This window comes from Ranitomeya variabilis, chromosome 3, assembly GCF_051348905.1.
Source record: "Ranitomeya variabilis isolate aRanVar5 chromosome 3, aRanVar5.hap1, whole genome shotgun sequence".
Lineage (NCBI taxonomy): Eukaryota > Metazoa > Chordata > Amphibia > Anura > Dendrobatidae > Ranitomeya > Ranitomeya variabilis.
Window position 1 is genome coordinate 181,771,264 of NC_135234.1, and position 19,630 is coordinate 181,790,893.

The 19,630-nt window shown below is 44.5% G+C and overlaps 1 protein-coding gene across 3 annotated transcripts in view; it reads right to left on the minus strand.

Annotated features, from left to right (window-relative positions):
* The window catches only part of ST7L (suppression of tumorigenicity 7 like), a 195,671-nt gene that overhangs the window by 169,473 nt on the left and 6,568 nt on the right, over positions 1-19,630 (minus strand). For all 3 annotated transcript variants that reach the window (XM_077294908.1, XM_077294906.1, XM_077294907.1), the window contains exons 2-3: positions 10,860-10,942; positions 4,596-4,755 (exon numbers count right to left, since the gene is read on the minus strand). In XM_077294908.1, coding sequence (XP_077151023.1) covers positions 4,596-4,755; positions 10,860-10,942 — 243 coding nt within the window. The remainder of the gene's footprint in view (positions 1-4,595; positions 4,756-10,859; positions 10,943-19,630) is intronic.

The following is a 19,630-nucleotide window of genomic DNA, read 5'->3' on the forward strand; positions in this document are numbered from 1 at the left end:
AAATAGACAATATCCGTCAGGAAATCCGCTCCCAGACACCAAGTGCAATGACTCCCATTCCTCCCTGCATCTCCCCTGGCTCTCTCTCCACATTCGATCCCATCACAGAAGAAGAAGTCTCCAAGCTCCTCTCCTCTTCTCGTCCGACTACATGCACCACCGACCCCATTCCCTCACACCTCCTCCAGTCTCTCTCTCCAGTCGTCACAACTCACCTAACTACAATCTTTAATCTCTCCCTCTCCTCTGGCATTTTCCCCTCCTCCTTCAAACACTCTATCATTACTCCATTACTAAAAAAACCCACCCTTGACCCATCACGCGCAAACAACTACAGACCGGTCTCCAATCTACCCTTCATCTCAAAACTCCTGGAGCGCCTAGTCTACTCCCGCCTTACCCGTTACCTCTCCACTCATTCCCTCCTAGACCCTTCACAGTCCGGGTTCCGCCCCCTACATTCAACAGAAACTGCACTCATCAAGGTGACCAATGACCTTCTGACAGCAAAATGTAACGGTGACCACTCTCTGCTCATTCTCCTCGATCTTTCTGCAGCTTTCGACACTGTTGACCACCCTCTCCTACTCTCTAGGCTCCAGTCACTAGGCATTAAGGACACTGCTCTCTCCTGGTTCTCTTCCTATCTTTCTGACCGCTCCTTCAGTGTTCTGTTCTCCGGCTCCACTTCATCTCCTCTTCCTCTCACTGTCGGGGTACCTCAGGGCTCAGTCCTTGGCCCCCTTCTCTTCTCCCTCTACACGGCCCCAATTGGACAGACCATCAGCAGATTTGGGTTTCAGTACCATCTTTACGCTGATGACACACAACTATACACGTCAGCCCCTGACCTTACCCCCGCTGTACTACAGAACGCCACTGACTGTCTGTCTGCAGTCTCTAACATCATGTCCGCTCTCTATCTGAAGCTCAACCTCTCCAAAACTGAACTTCTTCTGCTCCCGCCTTCTACTAACCTCCCTAAATCTGACATTTCCCTCTCCGTGGGTGGCACCATAAGAACACCTAGGCAGCAGGCACGCTGTCTGGGTGTCATGTTTGACTCCGATCTCTCCTTCACCTCCCACATACAATCTCTTGCCCGCTCGTGCCGCTTACACCTAAAGAACATCTCTAGAATCCGCACTTTTCTCACCATGGAGACAACAAAAACTCTCACTGTCGCCCTAATCCACTCCCGCCTGGACTACTGCAACTCTCTTTTAATTGGCCTCCCCCTCACGCGACTTTCCCTCTCCAGTCTATCCTTAATGCAGCAGCCAGGGTCGTCCATCTGGCTAATCGTTACTCGGACGTTTCCGCTCTTCGCCAGTCATTACACTGGCTGCCCATTCATTACAGGATACAATTCAAAGTACTTGTTCTCACCCACAAAGCTCTCCACAGTGCGGCACCCCCTTACATCTCCTCCCTCATTTCTGTCTATCGGCCTAGCCGACCGCTGCGCTCTGCAAACGACTTTCGACTAACCTCTGCACTAATCCGTACCTCCCACTCCCGACTCCAAGACTTCTCCCGTGCTGCGCCAATCCTCTGGAATGCTCTACCCCAAGATATTAGGACCATCCACAACTTGCATAGCTTTAGGCGCTCACTCAAAACTCATTTGTTCAGAGCGGCCTATCACGTTCCCTAATCAGTCATTTTATGTTTGTGTGTGTGTGTGTGTAGCCCATTCACTATCTCATCTACCCCCCACCCCCTGAAGATGGCTGGACCATCATTGTAAATACATCATTGTAAATACACACCTGTACTTTGTATCTCCCCACCTCATTGTAGATTGTAAGCTCTCACGAGCAGGGTCGTCTTATTTTGCTTTATTGCTGTATTGTTAACAGTTACCTATGATTGTTGTTTGAAACTGTTAAACTGTAAAGCGCTGCGGAATATGTTGGCGCTATATAAATAAAGATTATTATTATTATTATTATTTCTTTTTATGTTTATTCTTCAGCAATGGTTTCTTCCTTGGCCTTCACCCATGAAACTCTGTTTGGTTTAGTGTGCGGCGCATGTTACTAGTTGAAACCATGACCCAAGACTGTTCCAGGTTGGCCTTCAGGTCTTTGGATATTTTAAGTGGTGTTTTTTCCACCATTCCAAGACATACTGTCACGATCCATTTTTGGATTCGTGGCAGCTCTGGTTCCACTCTATTTTAAATGTTGCTTTTTCCTTTCAGGACCATCGGGGGTTAATGTCAGTTTTTCCCCCCACTGGCAATCTGGTGTAACTGCAGTGCTGTTGAGTGAGCTGATGTGGTGGTGACCACTCCCACCATCCTTTAAATGGTCACCTGATGCATCAGCTGATAGTTGGTGATAGAGTTTCTCTATGGAGACCAATCTTGCAGTGGCAGCTCTCTGGTGTCTGCTGTTTCTGGAGTTTGGAGTCCGACTTCTGTGTCATCTGCTAAGTGTGGTGTTTTCTCCTCGTCCCTTTCGTGTTTGTCACTGTCCCCTGTGAAATACTATCTGCAGTGGTGAGGCTAGCTCTCCTTGCCAGCCAATGCACTAGCCAGGGCGGTGTGAGGTGACAGTGAGGGCCGAGGTTCCTGACGGAGGCAGGGGGGGGGGGGGGGGGGTTGGAAGGACCCGCTTAGGGGAGTGCAGGGTCAGGCTAAGGTTTGTGTAGTGATGAGCGAGTATACCCGTTGCTTGGCTGCTAGCCAGTCTGAGTACATATGGCGGTTGCTAGGGAATCCCCACATGTATTCAAGCTGTCTAGCAGCCACAAATCATGCAGCTGTGTCAACAAAAACTAAATCTCCGAACACTCACAAATACTCGGAAAACCCAAGCAACGGGTATACTTGCTCATCACTAGGTTTGAGCAGGAGGTGGCCATTCCTTCATTTCTCTATTGATAGGGCCTTCGTCCCCCCTTTTCCATCCCGTTCTGTGTTTGTTGTGCTGTCCACTACCGACGCCCCATGGGGTCGCTATATATATCGTGACACATATCTTGTCAGTTTTCCTCTTTCACCCACGTCCAAGGAGGTTCTTGAAGATACCATACCATGCTTGGCAAACTTCTTTAACATTGCGAACTGTTGAAACTGGGATACCAAGGTCTTTGGAGATGGCCTTATACCCTTTGGAAGTCTTGTGTTTGCTATAATAGCAGTTCTGATTTAATCAGACAGCTCCTTTGTCTTCACCAATGAGGCAAAGAACCGGGCCTATCATGTGGCTTTTGAAAACACTGAATTCATCATTCATTGGCTAACTGATGTCACATGGGCACCGACAATTAATCACACTTGATTCTCATTTGTGATTTTACCACAGGCGAGTCAAAATGTATTTCCATATTAATTTAATGTAAAAGGGTGCCAGTTCCAATGTCACAGCCAGCTTTAAGTTTTTCTATTTTTCCCTCCCATTGTTTTTTGTTTTAAAATATTTGCTTATCATTTCTTCTTCTTGATTTCACTTGATTATTTTTTTCAGGAGATATTCCACATTAATGTACTTAAACTTCATAAGTGCCAATAACTATGTGTTTTCTTTAAAATAATTTCTGCAACTAGGTTTCATTCAAGACTTTGCAGTGTTTGGCTTTTCTAGGCTCTTTATTACCCTGCACATTACTGGCATCACAATGAGTTAACTGAGAATCTATTAGTGGGTCATTCTGATGGGGAATTTCTAACTCCCTTATCCGTCTTTTATCGAGCTTCTCTCAGCTGATGACCACTTCAAAGTTCAGCTAGACCTTCTGGTCATAAGTCTGTACAGAATACTTCATGAAAAGACTATTCCCAGTCAGATCAACTCATCTGCAGTTTTTCATTGAACTCATTTTGCAGCCAGGAAAATTGCAAAACTGTAATGAGACTCATATGCAAAAATGATTTGAGCCCAAAATACAAGCATTTAAGTATAGAAGAAATTGCCCCCAAGGGTGTCCATATCATTTACAAAAAGCTATGTGTGTACAGTCATTTTGGAGCTACACAGAGACCTGTCATTTCCACATCTATAATAGCCTGTTTAAAATAAAAAAGGGTGTTTAAAGTGAATGTTCCCCTGATCAATTGTTTTCTTTTCTCACAACAAATGTCATTGTGGGTTCCAAATAATCTAGTGATAGAGAATATATGGTAACTTGTAAAGAAAGGTTGAACTTGAAGGATCGTATTGTTTAAAGGTGGACATTTACTATGAATGGGTATCCCATGGTCTATGTACCATGAAGTTCTGATGGAGCCCATCTCCAGAATGGGGATACAGTGTTTGTTTCACAAGAACCTATATTTGTATGCTACTTATTTTCTTTAAGGCAAAGTTATCATGAATCAGCATTTACTTCTTAATTTATTTGTCGATGTCTCGAGGAGAGAAGACATGATGATTGCCAGCTAAGCAACACTGAGTCAACACTTCACCCTACACCCGTGACCCCAGATGGAAACTAGACTGTGGAGCTTCTGCTTTTCAGGGCCAGCAAGTCTACACACTGTATTCTGTGATACCAATGACATCATGGCATCTTGTTCCATCCATCTGTAGGATGTGAACAGGGTGCGTGAGGAAATGCACGTGCCATTATCGGTCACGGATGGTCACCTGACAGAGTTTGTCTAGTCTCATGGTCTCCAGAGTTAGGGAAGAAACCGTCCGCAGAGACTCCAGGATCGATCCCTCCCATCAAAGGACGTAAGTGGTTTACAGACACTTGCTCGATGAAAGATGTGCCGTATTTCCGGAAGTAACACCATTCAAAAATCTAAAACACAAAAGACACACATTACTACATACATTCTACACTACCTAGATGATATATAAAAGTGGACATCAGATATATATGTGTGCATAATATATATATATATATATATATATATATATACATAAACATGCATACATTTTCATAGTTGTAGGAATAATGGTGTACACTCAGGTCAGGGACAAGGAGGTGCTGGTAAAACAGACCGTGTGGTCTAGTCAATCATGTACAGAATTTTACCGCACACTCGATTCTGGTATGATGCAAAAAAAGGTTTATGCCAAATTTATTCAATTTATTCTGCTGTAGGAGTTCTCCTGGTTGCGCGGGAGCGCCGCTGACACCGCAGCAGGACACAAGTTACCACAGGCCATTCCATTACGTGACGGCCCTTTTCAATCAGGCTCCATCTACCCGGGACACAGAGACTGTATCTGGCCCTGCAACAAGGTTATGCCTGGAAGGGATCGTTTGCATACCCTCTACCACTGCCACTGTTATATATATGTATCCAGGATCAGAGTAACCCCATGAATAAGACCCGGGAGGGTCGAAACGTTGGGTTCTCTCTACGAATATCAATGTGGCAACCTTTCGTATATTGTTTTTAAATAAATTTGGCATAAACCTTTTTTTGCATCATACCAGAATCGAGTGTGCGGTAAATTTCTGTAAATGGTACATTTTCATAGTGGCAGCTTCCAAGCGGAAACCGCCAACAAAAGGGCTTTCAAAGCTCGAATCGGTTAAAAGAGTTGGCACAAGATGGAACATGTGCATGACAACAAGTCATTTTGACAAGTTTATTCTTTTTGACATTTTCTTAGCGCTTTTTCTGGTGGGTTTCAGGCAGAATTTACCTGAAAAAGACATCATGTGCACATACTCTAAAAATGGAAAGGAGAATATTCATTAAAGTCATTGCTTTGAAATTCTTTCACAAATTGCACATTTATTATGTGGCACATTAATTAAAAAATTCAGAACATTGTTTTTTAACAAATAGTTTGTAAATCAATTTTCTGATTGATTTTTGCATGGCAATAATTTTGTGGGATTTTCAATTTTTTATCGCATTTTTCAACAATCGTGGCATTTTGATTTGTTTTCTTTACACTGGTTATAATATGTGCTAATTAATTTTAGAGACCAAACTTTTACGGATGCGATGAAACCTAATATGTTTATTTATTTTAACTTCTTTATTGTTGGGATTGGGAAAAGGGGATAAAGTCAAACTTTAATGCTTTTGCTTTTTTAATAATTTTCACAACATTTTTATTATTTTTCACTTGTTAGCTCTTCTAGGGAACTTGAACCTACGATTGCTTGTACTATATACTTTCTTGGCGCTTCCGGAAGACAAGGATGATTTGAAAGTTGAGATAATTTGCTCAATACCAAATTTATTAGGACACTTTAATAAGAACAAAACAACGCGTTTCAGCCCACAACGGCCTTCATCAGGTATTATAATACCTGATGAAGGCCGTTGTGGGCTGAAACGCGTTGTTTTGTTCTTATTAAAGTGTCCTAATAAATTTGGTATTGAGCAAATTATCTCAACTTTCAAATCATCCTTGTCTTCCGGAAGCGCCAAGAAAGGAAATTTTTATTTTTTTTTTCTCTAACCATTGTATTCACATGCAATCCTTGGATCAAGGCTGGCATAGTTCCTGCAATAGTGCTGCATACCGGAATATTATAAGGCGTGGATCCATCATACGGATCAATTGAATGTACATACAAGACATCCAAAGGGTGAGTGCAACAATATATATTTCTTGCTGTGAATATACATCTACACTTAGACTCTGCGCCCCTTGTCTCTCCTTTTATATCTCCTTTCGATATCCTTGTACTATATACTGCAATACCACAGTGTATAGTAAAAGTCACATTGCCCTGGGAAGCCCAGTCCATCTGAATGGTACTACAAAGATGGCGGCATTCGGGCCTATAGGTGGTCCACAGCCGCCATGGCAGCCCATTAGCATCTTGCGTCACAAGGGGGGTGATGATAAATTTATCATCCAACATACAGTATGTCTCTGTAATAAAGTTGAGGGTCTTGACTGTCTAAAGTTTATGCTGTCTATCACACCGTATTAGTAAATCTGCCCCAATGTGTGAATATTCCCACTATATTGCTCGGTGTAATAGACACTGGGTCCTCCTATAACTGCTGCCCTCCCCCACAGAGAGAAGAGGGCACTGATCTCCTCAATATCTCCGCTACATTTGCTTTTATCAATAAGAACGTGCTCCTTGATTACACCTTCATCAATGTATCTACTTCACAGGCTCTTCATTCTTGCCTGCAGACCCTTCCTCTAATTATTAAGAAAATGAGAGCGCAGTAAATTTCTTGCTCCAGTAGTATGGAACCAATATCCCTGTATACAGTGAAATAACCTTCTGTTCCCCTTTCCACATGAGAACAGCGGTAATAGGGTAATTACAGTCAATTATCATGAGAGCACCCTCCGCTCCTCCCATCTGTGCCAGTATGACTTACAATTTAATTATGCTGACTAAATATGGTTTGTTTTATCCTGATAAAGAAGTAATCCATTTAATAAAGAATAAAAACATAAAAAAAAATAATGCAAGCGGAATTTGCAGATATCCCTGTGTCTAATGGCTTCTGTCCGTGGCATTGCCATGTACGCACAGATGGCATGGTGGCACACAATCTCCTTAGCTCCGTATTACGGTGTAGTGGGCTCTCAGTGTCCGCTGTACTGAGATTCTCAGACGCTGTATCCTTTTCTCACTTATAAAGGCTTCATTTGATAAATGTTTTATTGTTTTACAGCTCAGTGGACCACCCCTCTGTTCTCAACACCACTCAAAATCCTCTATGGAAAGCAAAACTCTACACTCCTCAGGTTATTAATAAATATTGCCTAGGAGGTCTCACGGCACTAGAGAAGGGTGAGGTAAGAGGACACTTTTTAAAGTCCTTGTTAATGTCTCTATTCATGTGGATGGCGAAAAAAGGTTCATCTATTTCTTAAAACATCCTGACAACTCCTTAAATTGCCTTCTTTACAACAGTAAAAGACATGAAACTAGGGAGCCGTGTACCATCTCCAGCCGCAAGAAAGCTGCTTATTTCTGGGTCTGAGGCGCCACCTTGAGGCCTTCTAGATAACTACAGGTAAAGCATTTCATCTGTGCTGCAAATAAATAATGGCTAAATTATAATATTAACATATTATATTGTATCATTCTAAAAGGCTTGAGGCATCGGAAAACCTAAACTATTTGGATAGACATTTGTTAGGCTGTGGGATTTTGTCTTCTGTTCTGGACCGGACACAAGACTGCAGACAGGAGCAGTAGAGCTTAGTGGCAGATCACACATGCCCACTGCTACTGTATCCACGGACACAAGACAGCAGACATGAACCGTAGAGCTTAGTGGCAGGTCACACATGCCCACTGCTGCACTATCCACGGACACAAGACAGCAGCAGTAGAGGTTAGTGGCAGGTCACACATGCCCACTGCTGCTCTATCCATGGACACAAGACAGCAGACAGGAGCAGTAGAGCTTAGTGGCAGGTCACACATGCCCACTGCTGCTCTATCCACAGACACAAGACAGCAGACAGGAGCAGTAGAGCTTAGTGGCAGATCACACATGCCCACTGCTACTCTATCCATGGACACAAGACTGCAGACAGGAGCAGTAGAGCTTAGTGGCAGGTCACACATGCCCACTGCTACTGTATCCACGGACACAAGACAGCAGACATGAACCGTAGAGCTTAGTGGCAGGTCACACATGCCCACTGCTGCACTATCCACGGACACAAGACAGCAGCAGTAGAGGTTAGTGGCAGGTCACACATGCCCACTGCTGCTCTATCCATGGACACAAGACAGCAGACAGGAGCAGTAGAGCTTAGTGGCAGGTCACACATGCCCACTGCTGCTCTATCCACAGACACAAGACAGCAGACAGGAGCAGTAGAGCTTAGTGGCAGATCACACATGCCCACTGCTACTCTATCCATGGACACAAGACAGCAGACATGAGCAGTAGAGCTTAGTGGCAGGTCACACATGCCCACTGCTGCTCTATCCACAGACACAAGACAGCAGACAGGAGCAGTACAGCTCAGTGGCAGGTCACACATGCCCACTGCTGCTCTTTCCACCAACACAAGACAGCAGACAGGAGCAGTAGAGATCAGTGGCAGGTCACACATGCCCACTGCTACTCTATCCATGGACACAAGACCGCAGACAGGAGAAGTAGAGCTTAGTGGCAGGTCACACATGCCCACTGCTACTCTATCCATAGACACAAGACAGCAGACAGGAGTAGTACAGCTTAGTGGCAGGTCACACATGCCCACTGCTGCTCTTTCCACAGACACAAGACAGCAGACAGAAGCAGTAGAGCTTAGTGGTAGGTCACACATGCACACTGCTGCTCTATCCACGGACACAAGACAGCAGACAGGAGCAGTAGAGCTTAGTGGCAGATCACACATGCCCACTGCTGCTCTATCCACGGACACAAGACAGCAGACAGGAGCTGTAGAGCTTAGTGGCAGATCACACATGCCCACTGCTGCTCTATCCACAGACACAAGACAGCAGACAGGAGCAGTAGAGCTTAGTGGCAGGTCACACATGCCCACTGCTACTGTATCCATGGACACAAGACAGCAGTAGTAGAGGTTAGTGGCAGGTCACACATGCCCACTGCTGCTCTATCCACAGACACAAGACAGCAGACAGAAGCAGTAGAGCTTAGTGGTAGGTCACACATGCACACTGCTGCTCTATCCACGGACACAAGACAGCAGACAGGAGCAGTAGAGCTTAGTGGCAGATCACGCATGCCCACTGCTGCTCTATCCACAGACACAAGACAGCAGACAGGAGCAGTACAGCTCAGTGGCAGGTCACACATGCCCACTGCTGCTCTTTCCACCAACACAAGACAGCAGACAGGAGCAGTAGAGCTCAGTGGCAGGTCACACATGCCCACTGCTACTCTATCCATAGACACAAGACAGCAGACAGGAGTAGTAGAGCTTAGTGGCAGGTCACACATGCCCACTGCTGCTCTTTCCACAGACACAAGACAGCAGACAGGAGAGCTTAGTGGCAGGTAACACATGCCCACTGCTGCTCTATCCACAGACACAAGACAGCAGACAGAAGCAGTAGAGCTTAGTGGTAGGTCACACATGCCCACTGCTGCTCTATCCACAGACACAAGACAGCAGACAGAAGCAGTAGAGCTTAGTGGTAGGTCACACATGCCCACTGCTGCTCTATCCACAGACACAAGACAGCAGACAGAAGCAGTAGAGCTTAGTGGTAGGTCACACATGCACACTGCTGCTCAATGGACGCAGAACAGCAGCAGTTGATTTTAGCGACAGGTCGCACATGCCAATTGCTGCTCTATTCAAAGTCTAGGGGGCTGACGAAGATAGCAGGGCACATTGCAACACTCAGTTTATTTCACATCTTTAATGCCATAGTCTTAAAATTTGTATTTGTAGGTCCATTCAGCTGCTACTGGTGACGGTCTGCAGCCACCGGTATCCTACAAGGTACCAGTGGTGAGATCTACATAGATCTAGCAGTTATTACCTGCACAGTAGATAAGGCTTGCCGAATAAGGAATTTGGTGTAACAAACCTTTTACCTTTGCAATTTCCAAGAAGCTACACAACAAATGTCTCCTACAGAAGAAATTCTAAAATTGCCTCCAACTGCTTATTTTTAAATCCTACAAAGTTTTGCCACACAACCGTTATTAAAGGTGTGTTGACTGCAAAACTGAAGAGTTATCTTTAGGATAGGCCATCAATGTCAGGTCGAAGGGGGGTATCAGACACACAGCACTCCAATTGCCCAACTGTTGGCCACAGAAGTGTACAGAGCCAGAAGAACACAGCTCGATACACCATGTAGTGTCCATTTTCAGGTACTGCAGCTCAGTTCCCATTGAAGTGAAGAAGTTATCAATATCGTCCTGAAGAAACCATTAATGTGAACTTGGCTTTAATTAATAATTCCTGATGGTGCATTTTCCAAGTGACACTATAACATTTGGTACAACTTATACCTACCAATATTAACCCAGATATGAGGGATGATGTCCCAGTAAGAGCAACATAGAATTTTGGGGTCAGTGTGTTAATGAATCCAGTCACTGAAACAGAAGATAACTCAGATTAATAGAGATTTCTATATGGGTTCATAGTAACAGAGTCTGTGTTGCAGTTTAATTTTGTAAAAAAAAAAAAAAAAAAAAACTATTTGCATATTTATTTACCAGACATAAATAATTCAAAAAAGGATCACACATCGTTATATAAAACCTGCAGTGAATGAATATGCACATTTCTTCTCCATTTGTTTTGTCCTCTATGAAGTTTATTATTGCTGAAGTACATAAGATTTGCATCAGATATGTGCATTTCTAGCAGCTTTATAACCAGGCAATGTTGGCCTGAACAATCGTCACCGTAACCATGTGCAGCCATTGATAATTCTCTAGTTTGTCACTGATCGCATTTGTTAAGAGTCAATCCGCTGGTGAAAGTGGGCATCTACCCAACGATTGTAATGGAAAATATACGATACTATGTTTCAAGCTTAAAAGCTTGCTATATTACTTAGTCTCCGCTCTGCCATCCCCTCTCTCAGGAGCGCAATGTTCGCCTGCTCCATCCGTAACATATTCAGACAAATTGGGGATACCAAAAAAAACCCTCACTAGCAAGCCCTAAAATTTAGCTTTTATTCAATTTAATTGTCTCTTCAGAGAGGAAGAGGACATATTTCCCAGAGAAGCATTGCGGCTTTAAGTCTCCTCATCTCGACATGCTTAACATGTCACTCTCCGCAAGGAGAAACGATTCTTCTTAGATTCAGTTTACTGAAAATAGTGGGGTCAATTAGAAATTATCCCATTTGTCCCTATACTGCCTAAGTGATTATCGTTGAGTATAAGGCATAGCCATATTTAGCACAGGGTGACTCCTCGAGGTGTCAACTCTGATGGCAGGCTAGGACTTTGTGTGGTCCCGCTATATGTAACATTTGTAACAAATGTAATTTTATCTATTTACTTCTTGCAATTTGAAGGCAACAAATCAATGGACAACCTTGGCATAGCAGCTCATTAAAAAAAAACAAAAAAAACAAGTGTCCAGAGTAGCAGAGCAGCACTGGAGAAAAAAAGCAGTCACAGGAACACTTTAAAATTATCACATAACAAGTTTCACAATTTGGCCTTCACTTTGGCTGAATAGGAATACTTCATAACTCTCGGATATTCTCTATCACACAGCACTAAACAATTATTCAGCACTTTCAATTCCCTTCTTCAGCCATCACTGTCCCTTCTCACATCCCTTATTTCTGCAGAAGACTTTGCCTCACTTTTCAAAAACCAGAGCGATCACATCAGCTTTAGTGTTCAACTACCACAACGCTTCCATAGAACAGACCCAATGCCCTTCCCTATAACCAAAGAAAAGTTTACTAATTTTCTTGCCAAATCATACCGCACCACTTGTGCACTTGACTCTAACCCATCCCACCTCCTCTACAACCTCACCATCTTGTATATACCAGCCCTAACCCAGTGTTTCATCCTACCATTAACTTCTGCTGTCTTCCCTTCTTTCAAACATGCAACAATTATGTCCATCATGAAGAAGCCATCACTTAATCCAACCTCTACATTCAGCTGCTGTATCACCCCATATCATTAATCCCATTATGTCCACGTTGAACTTTCCTCCTGAGACCTCTCATCTAAGGGTACCGTCACACAGTGCCATTTTCATCGCTATGACGGCACGATCTGTGACGTCGCAGCGTCGTATGATTATCGCTCCAGCGTCGTAGACTGCGGTCACACTTTGCAATCACGGCGCTGGAGCGATGCCGAAGTCCCCGGGTAACCAGGGTAAACATCGGGTTACTAAGCGCAGGGCCGCTCTTAGTAACCCGATGTTTACCCTGGTTACCAGCGTAAACGTAAAAAAAAAAAAAACAGTACATACTCACATTCCGGTGTCTGTCCCCGGCGTTCTGCTTCTCTGCACTGTGTAAGCACCATAGCCGGAAAGCAGAGCGGTGACGTCACCGCCGAGCTCGCTTTCCGGCCGGCAGGCGCTCACAGTGCAGAGAAGCTGAGACGCCGGGGGACAGACACCGGAATGTAAGTATGTACTGTTTGTTTTTTTTACGTTTACGCTGGTAACCAGGGTAAACATCGGGTTACTAAGCGCGGTCCTGCGCTTAGTTACCCGATGTTTACCCTGGTTACAAGCGAACACATCGCTGGATCGGTGTCACACACAACGATCCAGCGATGTCAGCGGGTGATCAAGCGACGAAAGAAAGTTCCAAACGATCTGCTACGACGTACGATTCTCAGCGTGATGTCTGATCGCAGTAGCGTGTCAGACACAACGATATCGTAACGATATCGCTAGAACGTCACGAATCGTGCCGTCGTAGCGATGAAAATTTCACTGTGTGACGGTACCCTTACTCACTCTTCAACAACCTACAATCCAGCTTCGGTCCCCACCACCCCACTGAAACTGCCCTAACCAAAATTACTAACAACTTCCTAACCATCAAAGCTAACGGACAATAATCTATAATGTAATCTTCATATGAAAATCAGAAAAAACTTGCAGGATATCCCGAGCGCTGCCAGTGGAAGGAAGATGTCCAAGGTCAGTTCTATGAAGTTTTTATTGTATTACTCGTTTTGGAGTTGATCCAACTTCTTCCTCAGATAACTTATTATATGAGACAAACGGAATAATAATCTTTGGTCCTCACAAGACCTTCTTCTCTCCTACCTTCATCACTCAATTGCCTCTAAGGTTTTTCCCAAGCAACCCCCATTCTCTGGAATTCAGTACCCCAAAATGTCCGATTGTCTCCTGTATTTGGAACCTTCAGACGGAGCCTGAAAAGTCATCTCTTCAGGAAAGCCTGCAATGACCCCACTGTCACATCACTGCCACCCAGAGTGCTGCAATCCTCGAACTACTGCCTTCGTCACCCATTACCCGGTCATTTGTAGTCCCATAAGGACCGGGTCCTCTTCCATTCTGTACCAGTCTGACACTGTTCGCTTGTTAATTAAAATTTATATATGTGTTTTGTATATCAACCCTTTTTCACATGTACAGGACCATTGAACTAATGAGGCTTTAAAAATTAATAATATCATTGACCAGCACTGGTTATAGGCAATATACGGTATCTGGCCTCATAAAAAGACCCTTGGGCAATGTTACCATTTGGAAAATGTTGTTTCTTTCCCTTCTAGGAGCTTTCATGAGATCACATCCACTGTCTTTGACCTAACACCCATTTTGAACTTTCCACACAGAAAAACAAAGCTTTTATGCAATGTGGAAATAAGGCCATAGAAAATGTTCGCATCTAGTGTTCTTTCTTTAGTAAAAAAAATGCAAGGAATTGTCAGAAGTGCCTTCTGTTGTGGCTGTTCCGCCTCACTGAGATAAAAGGGGGAAAAAACGCAAAGAGAACTAATGCATAAAAAAAAAATGCACTGTAGGTAAAAAAAAATCTCATTCATTCATTTTGTGGTTATTTCAAAATGTTGCATGTTTTCTGGCCACAAAAGTGGAAGGAAAAAAATTTAGTAAACAATCTTCGCTAAACAGAATGCTTGCAATTAGGAGAGCGGGTGCAGAGAAGAGCGACCAAGGTTATTAGAGGACTGGGGGTCTGCAATACCAAGATAGGTTATTACACTTGGGGCTAGTTTGGAAAAACGAAGGCTAAGGGGTGATCTTATGTTAATGTATAAATATATGAGGGGACAGTACAAAGACCTTTCTGATGATCTTTTTAATCATAGACCTGAGACAGGGACAAGGGGGCATCCTCTACGTCTGGAGGAAAGAAGGTTTAATCATAATAACAGACGCGGATTCTTTACTGTAAGAACAGTGAGACTATGGAACTCTCTGCCGTATGATGTTGTAATGAGTGATTCATTACTTAAATTTAAGATGGGACTGGATACCTTTCTGGCAAAGTATAATGTTACAGGGTATATACACTAGATTCCTTGATAGGGCGTTGATCCAGAGAACTAGTCTGATTGCCGTATGTGGAGTCGGGAAGGAATTTTTTTTCCCCAATGTGGAGCTTACTCTTTGCCACATGGTTTTTTTTTTGCCTTCCTCTGGATCAACATGTTAGGGCATGTTAGGTTAGGCTATGGGTTGAACTAGATGGACTTAAAGTCTTCCTTCAACCTTAATATATTCAATCTCCTACCTAGATAACTCACCGCTTCCCCTCTCTGACCACAACACTCTCTCCTTCACACTCACAATTCCTCGCCCACCCCAGCACACTCCTACCTATCACACATTCAGAAATCTACAAGCCATTAACCCTCATACACTTTCAGACTCCCTACACTCATCGTTGTCTTCAATCTCTTCTTTTTCATGTCCTGATCTGGCTGTACATCACTTCAATGACACTCTTAGAAGCACCCTAGACCAAGTAGCTCCCCTCACCCTCAGAACCTCCAAACACAGAGTAAAACAGCCCTGGCTCACATCGCAAACCCGATTTCTCCAGCGATGCTCTAGGTGTGCTGATCGCTTATGGAGGAAAACTCGCACACCAGAAGACTTCACACACTTCAAATTTATGTTAAGAACCTATAACTCTGCCCTTCACCTCACCAAACAGACCTACTATACCAACCTGATCTCCTCACTATCCAACAACCCCAAGAAACTTTTTAACACCTTTCACTCCCTCCTCAGGCCAAAAGCAAAAGACACTATCACAGACATTTGTGCTGATGACCTGGCTTCCCACTTTATAGAGAAAATAGACAATATCCGTCAGGAAATCCGCTCCCAGACACCAAGTGCAATGACTCCCATTCCTCCCTGCATCTCCCCTGGCTCACTTTCTACATTCGATCCCATCACAGAAGAAGTCTCCAAGCTCCTCTCCTCTTCCGACTACATGCACCACCGACCCCATTCCCTCACACCTCCTCCAGTCTCTCTCTCCAGTCGTCACAACTCACCTAACTACAATTTTTAATCTCTCCCTCTCCTCTGGCATTTTCCCCTCCTCCTTCAAACACTCTATCATTACTCCATTACTAAAAAACCCACCCTTGACCCATCATGCACAAACAACTACAGACTGGTCTCCAATCTCCCCTTCATCTCAAAACTCCTGGAGCGCCTGATCTACTCCCGCCTTACCCGTTACCTCTCCACTCATTCCCTCCTAGACCCTTCACAGTCCGGTTTCCGCCCCCTACATTCGACAGAAACTGCACTCATCAAGGTGACCAATGACCTTCTGACAGCAAAATGTAATGGTGACCACTCTCTGCTCATTCTCCTCGACCTCTCTGCAGCTTTCGAAACTGTTGACCACCCTCTCCTACTCTCTAGGCTCCAGTCACTAGGCATTAAGGACACTGCTCTCTCCTGGTTCTCCTCCCTTTCTGAATGCTCCTTCAGTGTTCTGTTCTCTGGCTCCACTTCGTCTCCTCTTCCTCTCACTGTTGGGGTACCTCAGGCCTCAGTCCTTGGCCCCCTTCTCTTCTCCCTCTACACAGCCCCAATTGGACAGACCATCAGCAGATTTGGCTTTCAGTACCATCTTTACACTGATGACACACAACTATACACGCCATCCTCTGACCTTACCCCCGCTGTACTACAGAACGCCACTGACTGTCTGTCTGCAGTCTCCAACATCATGTCCGCTCTCTATCTGAAACTCAACCTCTCCAAAACTGAACTTCTTCTGCTCCCGCCTTCTACTAACCTCCCTAAATCTGACATTTCCCTCTCCGTGGGTGGCACCATAATAACACCCCGGCAGCAGGTGCGCTGTCTGGGTGTTATGTTTGACTCCGATCTCTCCCTCACCTCCCACAATCTCTTGCCCGCTCGTGCCGCTTACACCTAAAGAACATCTCCAGAATCCGCCCTTTTCTCACCATGGAGACAACAAAAACTCTCACTGTTGCCCTAATCCACTCCCGCCTGGACTACTGTAACGCTCTACTAATTGGCCTCCCTGTTACTCGACTTTCCCCTCTCCAGTCTATCCTTAATGCGGCAGCTAGGGTCATCCATCTGGCTAATCGTTACTCGGACGTGTCCTCTCTTCGCTAGTCGTTACACTCGCTGCCCATTCATTACAGAATACAATTCAAAGTACTTGTTCTCACCCACAAAGCTCTCCACAGTGCGGCACCCCCTTACATCTCCTCCCTCATTTCTGTCTATCGGCCTAGCCGACCACTGCGCTCTGCAAACGACTTTTGACTAACCTCTGCACTAATCCGCACCTCCCACTCCCGACTCCAAGACTTCTCCCGTGCTGCGCCAATCCTCTGGAATGCTCTACCCCAAGATATTAGGACCACCCACAACTTGCATAGTTTTAGGCGCTCGCTCAAAACACATTTGTTCAGAGCTGCCTACCACATTAACTAATCAAAGTCATTTTATGTTTGTGTGTAGCCCATTCACTATCTCCATCTACCCCCCACCCCCTGAAGATGGCTGGATCATCATTGTAAATACATCATTGTAAATACACACCTGTATTTTGTATCTCCCCCACCTCATTGTAGATTGTAAGCTCTCATGAGCAGGGTCGTCTTATTTTGCTTTATTACTGTATTGTTAACGTTGTTACCTATGACTGTTGTGTTTGAAACTGTTAAACTGTAAAGCGCTGCGGAAAATGTTGGCACTATATAAAAAAAATTATTATTATTATTATTAATAACTATGTAACATTAAAAAAAAAAGTGGAGTTCGAAAACTGTGTAAATTCAAAGATTGTACAGCTAAGTTATAGAGATAGATGGCGTGCTATTTTGCTGTACCATATTGGTGCATGGACACACTAGTCATGTGCAAGGTATACAGTAACATCGGTGATTCCCAAATGAGGACCGAGTACGGACATAGTGTGGCAAACTGGCATGACAACCATTTCCCCCCTACAGAACATCTGTGCCCATGCGCCACCCGAGTGACCCAACCCTGCAGGTCTTATGTAGCGGTCACTGTGGTATTAGGGTGCTCATGTCTGTAAAGCAACGTCCGCTATGGATTATTACAGGACTCTATAGTACCCCTGAGAATCCTTTCTAATTCACAGTTTCCACAGTATCACTTAAGACCAAAAACAGATTTAAAAATGCTATATTATATAAAAAACATATAATAAAAACACACTAAGGCCTCATTCAGACATCCGTTTTTTGTGTACGTGTTCTATCCGTATGGTAAAGTCTATGGTTCCATTCACATGTCTGTTTTTTGCAGACCGCATGCCCGCAAATTAATCACCGAGACATATCCTATTTTGATTGGAGTCACAGATCAAAATGACCCATACAAATCTAGGAGTCTGTGAAAATCAGACACAGCACGCAGATGGCACCAGTGTACAGTCCATGCGCTGTGGAACAGGGATGCGAAGCGGGGGGAGGGCGGCCACAGAGTGTTTTCAGCCTTTCCGCTGTCTCAGTCCGCACTGATCTGGAACATTTATGTCTCAGCTCTCCTCACTCTCAGGCCGGAGTCACACTAGTCTGTAATACGGACGAGTGCTATGCGATAAAAAAAATCGCATAGCACTCTGACCAGTATTTCTCTATAGGGCAGCTCACATCTTCTGTTTTTCTCTCGTCCGTATTATAGCTGCGCGTGAAATGGCAGCATGCTACGATTGTCCACGTATCTCAGCTGAGAAACGCCAATGCAAGTCTATGGGGGCGAGAAAAATACGGATTACACACGGACCATCAGTGTGACTTGCAAGAAATTCTCAGGCATTGGGCAGGTGACAGGAAAGGCTCAGCCATTATTTGCTCATTTTGCAAGTGTGTGAGAAAATCTCACCATACGGGGATGAGATACTGATGGCACACGGATACTTTTTTGAGAAAAAAAACGCATCCTGACATTGCACACGGATGAGATACGGATCACCATACGGAGAACATTTGTGCGATTCTCAGCAGACAAAATCGGACAGATTTTTTATACATTGTGTGTGACTCCAGCCTTAGTCAGAGGAAAAGATCGGACATAGGCCGTCATAGGTACAAGTGGTATCTGAAAAGCATGAGAAAATCTGATGTCTGAATGAGCCCCAAGGTCGCACAGTCCAAGCTTCACCGATGCTTTGGATTTGAGGCTCATTAGTGCTGGTCCATTTGTCAGTGTTTACAATCAGTGATTTTCATGTATGGATAAATAAAAGAAAATTACAAAGCGTCACCTATCCATGGCACTACTAGTCCCGGACTGCACGCTGATCACATTCGTGATCATGATTCTCACAGACCCATGTGTATGGGCAATTCAGATCCGTAACCAGACCTGTCTCCAACTGCAAAAACCCCAAACATATTAACAACCCCACAGACTGGAACAGGCATGTGCTCCATGATGGAGGCCAGAGTCCCCATACTTGTTCTATCCATGTGGACCACGCGGTCACCAAAAGAGAAATAATAATTAAAACGACATCTGTTTTTGATCTAGGTCACAGATCAGAATTACCCTACAAGTATGTAGATCCGTGAAAAGCACTGACCGCACACACTGTCATCCGTGTACTGACCACGTGCTGTCGTCCGTGTACTGACCACGTGCTCTCATCCGTGTACTGACCACGTGCTGTCGTCCGTGTACTGACCACGTGCTGTCGTCCGTGTACTGACCACGTGCTGTCGTCCGTGTACTGACCACGTGCTGTCGTCCGTGTACTGACCACGTGCTGTCGTCCGTGTACTGACCACGTGCTGTCGTCCGTG